This window comes from Lynx rufus, unplaced genomic scaffold (genome assembly GCF_022079265.1).
Source record: "Lynx rufus isolate CCGP_SWC_20201006 ecotype Redwood Valley unplaced genomic scaffold, mLynRuf1.p SCAF_4, whole genome shotgun sequence".
NCBI classification, from domain to species: Eukaryota; Metazoa; Chordata; class Mammalia; order Carnivora; family Felidae; genus Lynx; species Lynx rufus.
In genome coordinates this window covers 125,001,463-125,015,959 of record NW_025814856.1, presented here as the reverse complement: position 1 = coordinate 125,015,959, position 14,497 = coordinate 125,001,463, and the positions used below count along the sequence as shown (strand labels likewise).

At 39.6% G+C, this 14,497-nt stretch overlaps 1 protein-coding gene across 1 annotated transcript in view; it reads right to left on the bottom strand.

Moving 5' to 3' along the window:
* The window catches only part of BBS9 (Bardet-Biedl syndrome 9), a 453,794-nt gene that overhangs the window by 83,947 nt on the left and 355,350 nt on the right, over nucleotides 1-14,497 (bottom strand). Inside the window, exon 20 of the mRNA XM_047097119.1 lies at nucleotides 4,631-4,813. Within this exon, the coding sequence (XP_046953075.1) occupies nucleotides 4,631-4,813 (183 nt within the window). The remainder of the gene's footprint in view (nucleotides 1-4,630; nucleotides 4,814-14,497) is intronic.

The window sequence follows — 14,497 nt, the reverse complement described above, 5'->3', positions numbered from 1 at the left end:
ACTCCCTCAGACTCAAACCATTACACAGCCCTTCATGACCTAAGTAGACAGTATTTTCCATAGAACTTCATGTAGATAAAGGGTCAGTAGATGTATGTTTAAATTCTGCATTGCAGATACTCTGAAATCCTCAGCCCCTAAACTGAAAAGAAAACAGTTTTAGAATTGCGGCATCAGGTACACTGATAGAACACGTTATTTGGGGCAAAACTTCTCCATCACAGGAAGATGGTAGGGACAATACTATATTATCAAATCCACCGATGGAACTGAGTTAAAGAGCTCTTTTTGGAGATGCCAAATAGAACAGTTAATGTTTTTCTTAAAGTGAAGGGAAGTATCCCTACAAAAACACATTTGGCATATGTAACTTTCAACACCTTGAAAAAGTCACACATAATAGTCTGCAATACCAGCATTTATTTGCCCCCAAATAGTAATGAGAAGTGACAAAAATAGAAAATCATTTAAGAAACAGATCAAAGAAAACAATGATGAATTCTGATCCAAATGAGATGGCATATAAAAAAATACTGATAGGATAGTGTGAAGAACATCACTTTTCATTAGGAATGATAAATTCTAAATATTTATGCTTTGTGAACCTGATGCCAGTTCAGAAAATATTCCAGAGTGAACTACGGCATTTAGCCTGCCGTTTGTGACACATGCCATCTAAATAACAATACAACAAACCATTGTGCAGTGCTATGTGCAACATAAATAAAACATCTTCTGAGCACTTTCTTCCACCTCTCAATACTTGTGGGGACATCTGACCTTGAACTGAGAGTCTCTTCTGAAAATGTTGTCCACATGTCTGAAGTTCTCCCCCTCACACATGTACTCTGCCATCCACTTCCAACCAAACCGTCTAAATTACATTCAGATTTTTGTGGTATCATAATAACTTCAATATGGGATATATTTTCAACATTCTGGTCAGAGACTCCTTTCTTCCCCGTCTTACCCTCATTCCAAGTTATTTCAGGTTTGCATATTTCATTTTCACATCTCAGTGGGACACCCATCACATAACATTTATTTGTGAGGTCCAAAGGCATAATGTGGGGGATTGTGAACTAGCATGTCAAAACCACATACTGCATGCGTACGTCTTAAAGAATGAAAAAGGATTCCTTTTTTCTCAAGATATATAAGCTGTCTCAACAGTATAAGTCCAAAGTGAATACCACAACCTAATTAAAGATGAAGAGCATAACAAGCAGTATTAAAATGTCTTTTTGGATTCATTCTTTTCCAAGTTATGTTTTTATCAAATGTCCTGTCTTATTAATGGCTTCAATAGACATAACGAGTATACACCCCTTCTAATCTCGCCAAATTCAGAAGAAAGTTGAAAGAATTTTTCCCTCTATATTTTGGGAGTTATGACAGCAAAGAACACAGTGGCAGGCAGAAAGAATCTTTGAGAGGATGCCTAGTCCATTCACCTGCCTACAGGGATGAACACACTATTCCCAGCAGAAGGAGGCTGTTTTGAAAGATCTCTAGAGTCAGAAATTCCACAGTCTCTCTGGGGACTCAGTCCCTACATTTGAGAACCTTTATTTCAAGGAAATTCTTCCTCTGGGTCTAACCACACTTCATGGCCACCTTCAGGAGCATGTGAGCCATGTGGTCACACAGGGCCCCGCGTTCTGAAGGGCCCCACGCTTGATTTAATGTTTTGCCATTGCCACCTTGAAATTCTTTTTTTTTTTTTTTTTTGAGAGAGAGAGAGAGAGAGAGAGAGAGAGAGAGAGGGATGCTAGTGAGCAACAGGCAGAGAGAGAAAGAGAATCCCAGGAGAGGCAAAGGGAGGGAGGGAGGGAGGGAGAGAGAGAGAGAGAGAGAGAGAGAGAGAGAGAGAGAGAGAAAGCAGGGCTTGTGTTAGCCCGAAGCGGGGCTCGTGTTCACCCAAAGAAGGGCTCGAGCTCACCTGATGTGGGACTTAAACTCACGAACTGTGAGATCATGGCCTGAAACATGAGATCATGACCTATGCCGAAGTCAGATGCTTAACAACTGAGCTACCCAGGTGCCCCTGAAATTCTTAATGTTATCTTGCACTTGTCTTCTGTAAGTGATGTCTGCTGGAACAGTGAATTATGTGTAAGAAGGGAAGACATGCGCGGTACGCATTCCTTCTACCTTTCTGCCCCATAAGCTTAGAATTCTATGGCCCCAGAATGAGTGGGAGACAGGGAGACTCAAAACAAATACAAGGAGGGCATGTCTAGACTGATTAAGTGGGGGCACTGACAGCCTTTAAGGTGTTTCATCGCACCAAAACTTGTTTTGAATGAAGAAAGTCAGCAAATAGATTCAAAGAAACAGGAATGACTAAGGAAGTCCATTACACCCCTGTTACTTCCCTGTATTATCCGACTACTTACACTGAAAATGGTAACAGACGGAAAGGGAAATAGAGTAACACAGAGCTCCTTTTTCTTTCCTTCCCTACTCATCAGTAAGCTGAAGGTGGAAAGTGTTGGTAGATGTGTGCATATCAAGAAGGGAAGTAAAAGCAGTTAATTTTGTGCAGTGATTCACAGCTCTATAAGAACAAAATACATATGCATGTATGAGCTACAAAATACAAATTATATAATTTTGGCGATTCTGCATATAGGTCCAATGCTCTTATATTTGTGTTAAAACTGACATTGCACATTATAAAGATTCATGGTAAAATTCCTGCTGACAACTTAAATTTTTTATTTTTCTTCATTTAGAATAGCATAAAATAGCAAATAAAAACATCATGATGAGACACAGAAAGTAAAGAGCTTTGTTTTAGAATCTGTTTTCACAATATTTTGGTTATTTTTCTACTTTTTTGAACAAGGGATCCACATTTTCACTTTGCTCTGGGTCCTGTAAATTATACAGCTGGCCCTGCCCTGCTTCCTCATGCTCCAGATTGTATCTACTACATCTGTTCTGCCAAGTCACTTCTTATTAGCTTTCACCCTTTCTCTAGTCATTCACCCAACAAATATTGACTGTGCTATGGTCAGGAACTGTGCCAGAGGCTGAGAATATAAAAATGAGTAAGATATAATTCCACTCTATTCCATTATCTCATTTAATTCTTATTCAACTTGGGTAGGTCCTATTATTGTTTCTAGCTTAGAAATACAGAAGTAGAGATTTAGAACAGCCAGAAAACCTGATCAGAAGGACTTTATCATCGAGTGGTGGAACCAGGAACTGAGGCCACCAAACTCTTTCTGACTACTTAAATCTGAGCTCACAGTTATCATTCTCACTAATACAACCCAAATTGTATTCTTTGTTCTCTGTTATTACAATGTCCACATTTCTGGCTTCTCAAAGATCAGTTTTAGCAGTAATTTCATTTTATGAATCTAAAACAAAGGTATACTCTTAATTGTTTCCCAATTTATTTATTAGCATTTTGTTTATGATATAAAATACAGCTTGAATTTTTTTTTCATCTGACAATACTTTGACCCAATTGTAGAAAATTACATTGAACAAAGCCTGCGATTTTCAAAATCTTGTTCATGACTTTGTTTGCTAAAATACAGTGTATTGATGAAAAACAAAAAACAAAAAAACAAACATGTGCTTTGAAAGCAGCCAGACCTGGGCCCAAACCATGGCTCTATATCCACTAGTTTCCAAAAGGTACTTAACTCTCAAAGCCTAAATTTTCTCATATGTTAAATGGAGGTGAAAACAGTACCTTAACAACCTTCTATGCCCATGTTTAAGATTAAATGAGACCATCCTTGTGGAACACTTAAAATATCACCTCGTGCCTATTTAGTAAGTACTCCGAAATGTTAGTTTTAGTACTATCATTTTTAGCCCTATGTTCTCATGGCTATGTTTGAAATGGCTTTTTTCATAAAACGGTTTCTTCCAATACAAAAAAATGAGCCCAAGAGTCTCTAATTTCCAAGAAGTATATTATTTCTTTGTAAATAAAAGCATGCAAAAAGTTCCCTCATGATGACACCTGGTAGTCATACAAACCTCTACAATTCGAGGGGTCTGAGATGTTTTTATTCATATACTCTTTCAACAAAAACTCTAAATATGAACCCTCATCTTCCCCCCCACTTTGGTTCTAAACTGCCTATTGAAAGGGTCAAGAGTAAAAAAGTTTATACACTATGTATTAAGAACTATATAAATGTGACAAAATATTCCTGTCATTTGGCAAGGCTATCTCAGTTCTCCCTAACCCTTGAACTGACACTTAAATTTAAGAACACTGAGCAAATTAAAATGGCTGAACTGTTTTCTCTGGTGGAAAAGGAAAGGATTAGCTAATCTGAAGGTTTACTGCCATCACTCAGGCAGTCAAATGACTGTTTCCCTGGCTTCTAAGTGATTGAAGAGCACATAAAAAATAGACTGAATACCACATAAAAATGGACTCTATACCTATTTTTAAAATAGCTCTAGAAAAAAAAAGGCCTTCATTTGACATTTTTATTATGATTTAAAGAAAAGGAAAACAGGATCTGGGTTTAAAAAAAAAAAAAAAGCCTCCATCAGGTACCTTAGAAAATACAACAGCCATGTGATATCTTCTTAAAACCACAATCTTTCCAATAATGGCTGTTACCATTGCAGAATCGTGGGTCCTTACCAATTCCTGGGTGTCCTGCTGCAGGGGCAGAAATGCTGCTTCCAGAATAGCGATCTGGTCAGTACTAAGCTTCTGCCACAGCCCAATCAGCAGAATCACCAAATGGGTGGCACTTTTCAGCCTGGTGAATGACTGGAACAGACTGTCTTGGTTTTCCTCTACTGCATCTGCGAGAGCGATTACCTGCAGAAATGACAAACTTCAGTTAGGGATAATTTCACAATGCTTGAGCCCTCAACAAATTACATTTGGCACACTTGTGTTTTTCTTTAAAACAGCTTGATGAACTTTGTCTTCCACAAACACAAGCTATGTTGAGTAATAAAATAGTTATCATTCATCTGCTCACTTCCTTCTTTAAAAAAAAAAAAAATCCCTGATGTAATTCCAAATCCATATGGCCAGGGGATGAAAATATCCATGAAATCAGCTTAATGGGGACATTGTTCTGTGTCTGGTTCACCATCAATTGACCTTCTACAATATATGATAATATAAGTAACCTCTAATACAGTTGTTATAGTCTTTATTACTAGAGATGGATCAATTAAAAAATATCAAAATAACCACGTTTGCCGCGTAATTTAAAATAATGATTTCATTACATCCTTTTCAGAAAGTAATTATCTGCCTCTGATTATTACTCTTGATATGCTACATGGTGTTGAGATATCCAGTATTTCTTTATTATATCCAAAAGGTAGATAATGTTCAAACATTTGACCAATTGAGTAATGTCATTTTTAACACAAATGTCAGGCACTAGCCCACAGGGATCTGAAAGAAAAAAAAAAAACGTTTAGGGTGTGTTAGCTTTACAATGCCAAATCTACTTAGGATAAAACTGGCAGGAGTAGAATTGGCTTTTTTTTTTTCATCCTCTTGAATAATCTTGTGGAAAAAAGAACTAAAGCAACAATTGAATAGAACATCCAAGACTGCCCATTGGTGTTTTATTTTAATGTCTCGGTGAATTTTGTGCTCATTAAAAGTAATGAACTGACTGGCCCAGAGGCTCAAGGCGTCTTACAGCCCCCAGAACAGGAATAGGAAAAGCTAGGGCAATGTGTGCTCCTTTCTGTCAGTCCCTGCCAGCTTGAGGGACTAGAGCTCAGATGACTTTCAGAACTCTAGTGCAGATGAGCCATTTGGTGATATTTCATGGCTTATTGAAACTGGCCCAAAGGGCTTGTTAAAAAATCATCATTCAAACAAGTAAGAGTTTACAGCTGTGTGGTCTCCCAAATTCCATGTAGCAACGGGGGCTGTTGGGGGACAGTCCTCAGAGTGTCTGGGAGACACTGGAAAAGAGATGTAGGTTAGGAAAAGACAAAGCTGTCGAGGCAAGGTGTTTGCCTGACAATGCCAGGCAGACCATGATACTCTGGCATTTGGTTGAGGGCCTGCAAGAGTTATAAAAGACAATCACAACTCCCATTCAGCTCTCCAGGGAACCCTGGGAGTTTGGACCAAGGTCAGCATTGTAATAAAGTGCATTGCTTACTACGTACCTAGTACTGTGCTACTTTCTTTCCATAGGTGTTCAAAACAGTACATGATATCTTCTAGCCCATAAGGATCTTATAATTTTTTGGAAAGGAAACATAAATATCCAACCAATTAGTGGAAAGAAACATTACTGTAATAATGTCCTAATTGTGCAGAACAGAAAATAAGTGTAAAAGAAGTTCGCAAAGGGACAGATTACTATGGGCCAGAGTTAATATCCCTGGGGCCTCTTTTACTCAAATGAGGCTTGGAACTCATCCCTTCCCTATTACTTCAAGAAGTCTCCTCTAAGAGACAGAGGCCACACTTTCCATAAACCAAAACACCTGGAATCATCTGCTTCTTCCCCCAGCTTCACCATGATTACAACTGACTCCTGTTAAAGTCTACATTTATATTCTTTTTTTCCTGTGAGTGTTACCAATTAAGCCTCATTGTGGGAACCATCATATTATGACACAGATGTGTATTGTCAATAAGCCCAAATCATACAAAGATCAAGGTTATAAACACCTCCTGAGTGCCAGGTATATGCAAGAAGTTGCAGAAACCACTCTAGGGAATTCAATGGTGACAGATTTCATCTCTACTTTCAGAGAGTTAATAATGGAAAAAGGAAAATACGTCAGAGGCAAGTGGCGACACTGTAGGGAAGACCCTATGAACTGTAAAGGAAAAATGCCATTAATATTATGATTAGTAGGTTAATAATAATCCCTGTAATTAAGTGAGCACAGACTGCATGCCAAACATTCTGCTGTGCCATACAGGTACCAGTGTCTTCAATCCCCACACCTCCACCTGGTTGGCATATCTCTATTTTACAGATGAGGCCTCTGAGGCTCAGCAGATGTAAGAAATTTGCCCCGTACTGTGCACAGGGATGTAAACTGTGCCTGTGCTTCGAACGGCTCCATGCTTCGTTTAATGCCCTGCTGCCTCTGTCTTTAAATTCTTAATAATTTTATTTTTGAAGTTGTGTTTTATACGTGAAGTCAATGATGGGGCAACAGAACATACACATGAGCAGGGGAGATACGTTCATTAACTCACGGTTAAATGCTCTTATATTTGCATTTAAAACTGGCATTGAACAATATAAGGATTGATGGTAACATTCATGCAAATAATCGTAATTTTTCTATACTTGGAATGACATTAAATAGAAAATAAAAACACCATGAGAAAGTGTGAAAGAGAGACTGCTGAAGAAAGGAAAAGGCTTTAGATTTTAGTGTCTATCTTAACAGCACTTTCTTCCTGACTTTTAACAAGGGCCCTGCATTTTCATTTTGCACTGGGAAGTGCAAATTAAGTGGGCAGCTTGACCATCACATAGCAAGTGAGAGACCAGGAGTCGCACTTTGGAGTCTCTCAATCCAAAGCCTGCGTGCAACCTGAAGCACCTGCCAGGTTCAGAGAAAGGTTTAACTATTACTGAGTCTGGAGCACTTTACAAAGGAAAAGGTGGAGGAAGAAGCAACTTGGCCAGCTCCTACAGGCTCCAGAGAAAGGACAGGTTGTCCTGTTTTCAATTTTGTGTGCCAGCTGTTAAACACGACCATTACTTAAAACTTAAGTTACATAAACTTAAAGAAATTACACCAAAACAAAGGTGATAAATACTCAAAACTCATTACTTCTTAATTAGTTCACTATTATCTAGGCCCTTGAGGTCACTTATGCCTACCGTATCTGCACGTTGGAAACACTCTGCAATGGTGGGCTACTGCCCATTTCTTCCCAACTTCACCTTCAGTGACCTCACGTTGGTAGCTTGAAATCAGCCATGGTGGAAGTATTTACCACATGAACATCAACAAATGTTACAGAGCCAGGTCTCCTCCCAAACTCCCACCTTCCCAGAGAACCAGTTGTCAAATATTTACCAGTGTGCCACTGAGAAGAGGTACCTAAAATTCATCCTCAAGAACAGATATTGGGTGAGGGGGCTTTAAAAGTACAGGAAACAACTTGAGCAAATTCATTAAAGCAGAAAAGGAGAGGCTGCTTGTTCAGGAAGGAGCAAATATTCCAGTTTGGGAAAAGCATTTGATGAGACAAAAAAAGGTCATCTGGGCAACTGCTGAAGAGGAAGCAGAATGTCAAGGTGGAGAGCGTGCATGTAACACTATAGGTACTGGGTGGCCACGGAGTACTCTGACTTGGGGCTGTCACCTGATGGAAGCTGCACTCAAAGCAGCTATCGGTCACAGTAAACATTTGGGCATTTGCTGGGACTTAAGTGAGGCTTTTATGCACGTTCCTCACTATCAAGGGAAAATTCTTACTAAGTGTAACAGCATGTCAGTTCGTGGACCCACCCAACTTGCTAAACACAGCTGTGGTAGAAGAATGACTTCTCAGTGAGACAGCAGCCCAAGCCACAGGATCTTTCCTAGGCAAGGCCCAAAATACATCAATCCGGGAGAAGCTTCATTTCTCTAAGTTTCGGTCTCGCTGGTTATATTTCTGTGCCATTGTGGAAAGTCTGCTATCCCCAAATGGTCACAGAAATTGGAAAGAAATGGGATAAACAATTCCTTATGTAAATTACCCCCAAGGAAAATCTTCCTGACCTACTGGCCAGCATGAAATACTAAACAGATCTCCATGTTCTCAATTTAGTTTTACACGTAACAGCCAAGTTTACTTTGTTCTCCATGAGAGCCAAATGAATTTAGCAGAATTAACATAGTAAAAAAGGCTGGAAAAACTAGACCCATCAAGATTTAGATCTGTCCCACCAAGGCCTAGAGGATCTTGCTGCTCACCTGGAAATGTGAAATGAGGCCAACCAGCTGCTAGGATTTGAATCTGAAGGAGTGTGACTTTTTAGTGCTTATCACTGGCTGTGCAAGATGTGTGTTCCCTGGTGTTCAACAGAACTATAGAAAGGGAGGGGTTTAGGAAACAATAAATGCTAACGATTTCAGGCACAAATGTGTTGATAGTCTTTGTTTTTCTTTTTCAAATTGAAGGTTTCCAAATAAAATGGAGACCCCAAAGGACATCTATGTCCAACTGCCATATCAGTTGATGCCAAAGTAATGAGGCAGAGGCCCAGGGAGCTGCTTGCAGGAAAATGCTCAACTCATAAAGTGAGTGTGAAATTAATCCCAAATACTTCCAGCTGCCAAGATAGGCTCTAAAATTGGTTACAGGAAAGCAGCAGCAGCAACAGCAGAGTAGACATGAATCATGCTCTATGTGAACACAGACATGTCCAATTTCTTCACCTAAACTCACCATCGAATCTGCCTCCAAATCTCATGTGTGGCACACAGAACCCCATTACACTGCTGTTTAGCTGTCATTTACTGAGCCCTCGCTGTGGGCCAGGCACTGTGCTAGTGCTGTTATATTCAGATTATCACTTGGTCCTAATGACTACCCTCTGAGGAAAAATTGTTGATCCCTACAGCCCCCATTTCCAGATGAGGAAACAGAAGCTTAGGGCTCAGATGAGCTAAGTCCTGAACTACAGCAGAGAAGGGCCAGGATTCCAATCCTATCTCCTGATTGCCCATTGAGTGCTCCTTCTTCCACAATGGAACACAAATATATACAGTAGGCACCTTAAAATAATTCAGTGGGTTTTCATCTTGATAAACAAACAAAGATACTAAGGATAAACACTACTAATATATTACATTCATAACAGGCATAGGTGCTTTAGTGAGACTTCCACATTGTTGGAGATGAGGTCACCTGAAATTGAAATTTTCAGGTTGGTTTCTGACCAAAGTTACAGTAAGAGGAAATGAGTGCATAATTTGTAAAGGATTGGGGAGTTGTTTCTCAAAAAAATTGTATTGTGGGGGCGCCTGGGTAGCTCCATCAGTTGAGCATCTGACTCTTAATTTCGGCTCAGTTTGTGGGATCAAGCCCCACATCAGGCTCTGAGAGAGAAGCGCAGAGTCTGCTTGGGATTCTCTCTCTCCCTCTCCCTCTGGCCCTCCCCTGTTTGCTCTCTATCTCTCCCAAAAGAAATAAACATTAAAACTAATTTTTAATTGCATTAGGTTCCACATAGCTCAAAATTATGAAGACTTTAGAAATTAGCTATTTCCTATGCCTGCTCCTTTAGTGAAGCTACTTTTGAAAAAGGATGATTCATTTATTTTCTACAAATCTCAGACTACAATGTTTTCAGTGGTCTAAGCAAGCTGATGTTATGTAATAATAATTGTCAACGTTTACTGAGGACTTTCTAGGAGCCAAGCACTGTGCTAATCTCCTTACAGCAATTAGCTCATTTTATTCTCAAAACAGTTCTATGAGATAGACACTATTATTGCCCATATTTAAAAATAAAGAGACAGAAATACAGAAAGGGTCAAGCAGTTAGTCAGTGACAGAACCAGAATTCATATCCAAGCCATCTGATCCAAGAATGTCACCAAGTAACAGTACCCACATTAATTTCCTGCCCTCACATCAATGTAATAGTAGGCAAAATGTGGAACAAATTCTATCAGAAGCTCCCCAATGGGAGGTTTCAACTTCACTGACCTTCTAATACCCCAAATGAATTGAGATGTATTTATTTTAATAAAAGTCCAGCATCGATGAATGAGTTAAGAAAATGGAGTGCTATGACATGGATGAGTTTGTACATCCCTGAGGGCTGAATGCAATAGGCCATGCAATGGACTGACCACGCTACCAAGCAGCTTTAAGTCAGTGATCAATTCACTTCCCTTATCTGGGCTCTAGTTTCATCACCTTTAAAATGCAGGGGTGGGAAACAGGATTAATAACATCCAACATAGCTGTGTCAGATTTTAAAACTTAAATTCCTTTTGGATGATATGTTGTTTTGAATGATCCACACCACTTCCCCTCTGCACTCATCCTGTGTTTCTCATTTAATGTTTATTGATTTTGGAGTTTTTATCTATAAAACGGCAGTAAGAATATTTTCTTTGGCTAATTCATATCATTATGAGAATTAAATTAAAGAGGTAAAAAGATGCATAATACCAAGTGTTGGCAAAGACACAGAGAAATCAGAATACCTCAAACATTGAGAGTGGTAATGTAATCAGGTAGTCGCTTTGGAAACAGGTTGTCAGTTCCTCAGAAAGGTAGACACTGAGTTGCCAGGGGAGGCAGCAATGACAATTCTAGGTTTCTACCCCAGATTAAGGAAAATATATGTCCACTCAAACACTTGTTCACAAATATTTACGTCAGCAATATTTATAATAGCCCCCAAAGGAAAAACAACTCAAATGTCCATCAACTAAAGAATAAATTAAATGAGGCATATCAATATTACAGAATATTATTCAGCCATAAAAAGAAACAGAGTACTTACACATGCTACTACATGGATGAGCCTTAAAAACATTCTGCTAAGTTAAAGAAGCCAATCACAAAAGACTGCATTTGTGTGATCCCATTTATATGAAATGTACAGAATCGGCAAATCTATAAACACTGTAAACAGACTAGTGGCTTCTTAGCGCAAGGGGTGGGTGTGGGATAGGAGGGAATGGAAAGTGACTGCTAATGGTTGCACAACCTTGTGGATACGCTAAAAATCATTAAGTTGTACACCTTAATTGAGTGAATTGTTTACCTATAAATTGTATCTCAATAAAGCTGTTAAAAGTAATAAGTAAAAAGTACTGTGAAAGTATAATTCATGTAAGGGTGATAAATTAACACAAAGGCACCTTTATTTAAGAAACAACTTTGATATGTTAATGGCTATACCATATTGTATAACTTGGGCTTAGCAACATTCTGGATGATGCAATAATCAAATAACTTTAGAGTCAGGTAGATATGTGTGAATGCTGGTAACGCTACTTACTAGCTGTACAACATTTGGCCAGCTCCTCTACCTTCCTCAGACTTGGTTTTCACCTATAACATAATACTCAAGTAGTTAACATCCTTTCTATGCATTCCTAATTTGTTTGGCTCCTGGTTATTCTTTCTGAATACTCCATAGTTGAGGGTTCATTTCAGTGTAGTAATATCAGGCCAATTCTACTTTTTCTGTCAGGTTAACAGCGACAATGAAAAAAGGAAGCTCCTTCTCCAATACTTGAGGCACATTACTACTGCCACCTAAGGTGATGCAGGACAGCTGATTATGTTGAAATGTTTTCCGGCTCTCTCTGTGTGGTCACTCAATGGAACAATGCTCATTTGTAGCCACATTTAATCAAATTTCAAAGTAAAATGTCATGAGACCATGTATCGAATACATAATACAAGCCATGTAAAGTTACAAGTTTTGGATGACTTTTTTTAGTCCTTTAGGAATTCTATTAAAATATATACACACGGGGCACGTGGGTGGCTCAGTGAGTTAAGCGTCTGACTCTTGATTTCAGCTCAGGTCATGATCTTGCAGTTTCATGAATTGAAGCCCTTCATGAGGCTCTGCACTGGCAGCATGAAGCCTGTTTGGGACTCTCTCACTCTCTCTCTCTCTCTCTCTCTCGCTCTCTCTCTCTCTGTACCTCCCCCACTTGCACTATCTCTGTCTCTCTCAAAATACACACAAACTTCAAAAAATAGTAATAATAATTTGTTTTTAAAAATACACATACTGGGGCGCCTGGGTGGCGCAGTCGGTTAAGCGTCCGACTTCAGCCAGGTCACGATCTTGCGGTCCGTGAGTTCGAGCCCCGCGTCAGGCTCTGGGCTGATGGCTCAGAGCCTGGAACCTGTTTCCGATTCTGTGTCCCCCTCTCTCTCTGCCCCTCCCCCGTTCATGCTCTGTCTCTCTCTGTCCCAAAAATAAAATAAACGTTGAAAAAAAATTTTTTTTAAAAAAATACACATACTACACACATACAAACATTCAACTTGGCTGCTATAATTTGCTCTCCAAGAATCCTCTGAGGCTTGTTAATCAGGGAGCTAGATGTTATTTTTCTTTTATACCTTATTCAAAATGTACAAAATTTAGTGTTTTAAATAAAAGGTTTGTAAAGTACACTATGGGAAGGAAGAGGGAAAACAAAATTCACACTCATTCCAGAAAATTCCAGTGTAAAAAAAGCAATAGATAAGTCCCCACCATGCCCTCAATTTTCTGGTACTCGGTACACAGTGGGTATCCCAGAAATGCTGCCTGAATTAATGAAACTCAAAGTCAGTCCACCTAAAACTCCGGCATAACTAAACTGCTTCTTAAATCCCAGACACACTCAATCAAGCATTGTCAGGTTCCCAATGTGAATGGAACCCAAGAGATGTCATATGGAAACAACAGATCTACCTCAATATATCTGTCATCTACTTACCAGAAAAAGGGGGGGGGGGGCGCGCACCTGGGTGGCTCAGTCGGTTAAGCGTCCGACTTCAGCTCGGTCATGATCTCACAGCTCGTGAGTTCAAGGCCCGTGTCGGGTTTTGTGCTGACAGCTCGGAGCCTGCAGCCTGCTTCTGATTCTGACCCCCTCACATTCTATCTCCATCTCTCTCAAAAATAAACATTAAAAAAAATTGTTTAAAACAACAACAACAAAAAATCTTTCCAATTCACCTTTAGCCACAGCTGCCTAACACCAGGATACAGACAGCTCTAATGACTGCTGAAATGAATGTTTTGTTCACGTGGCTGCCCTTCGGTTAGAAAGATACACTTTCAAAGCTGTAATCATCAAGACAGTATGGTACTGGCACAAGAATAGACACTTAGATCAAGGGAACAGAATAGAGAACCCAGAAATGGACCCACAAATGTATGGCCAACTAATCTTTGACAAAGCAGCAAAGAATATCCAATGGAACAAAGACAGTCTCTTCAGCAAGTGGTGCTGGGAAAACTGGACAGTGACATGCAGAAGAATGAACCTGGACCACTTTCTTACACCATACACAAAAATAAACTCAAAATCGATGAAAGACCTAAATGTAAGGCAGGAAGCCATCAAAAACCTCAAGGAGAAAGCAGGCAAAAACCTCTTTGATCTTGGCTGCAGCAACTTCTTACTCAACACGTCTCCGGAGGCAAGGGAAACAAAAGCAAAAATGAACTACTGGGACCTCATGAAAATAAAAAGCTTCTGCACAGTGAAGGAATCAGCAAAATTAAAAGGCAACCAACGGGGGCACCTGGGTGGCTCAGTCGGTTAAACGTCCGACTTCGGCTCAGGTCATGATCTCGCATTTTGTGAGTTCGAGCCCCACATCAGGTTCTGTGCTGATAACTTGGAGCCTGGAGCCTGCTTCAGATTCTGTGTCTCACTCTCTCTCTGCCCCTCCCCTGCTCATGCTCTGTCTCTGTCTCTCAAAAATAAACAAATATTCAAAAAAAATTTTTTACGGCTACCGACGGAATGGGAGAAGATATTTGCAAAACGACATGTCAGAGAAAGGGTTAGTATA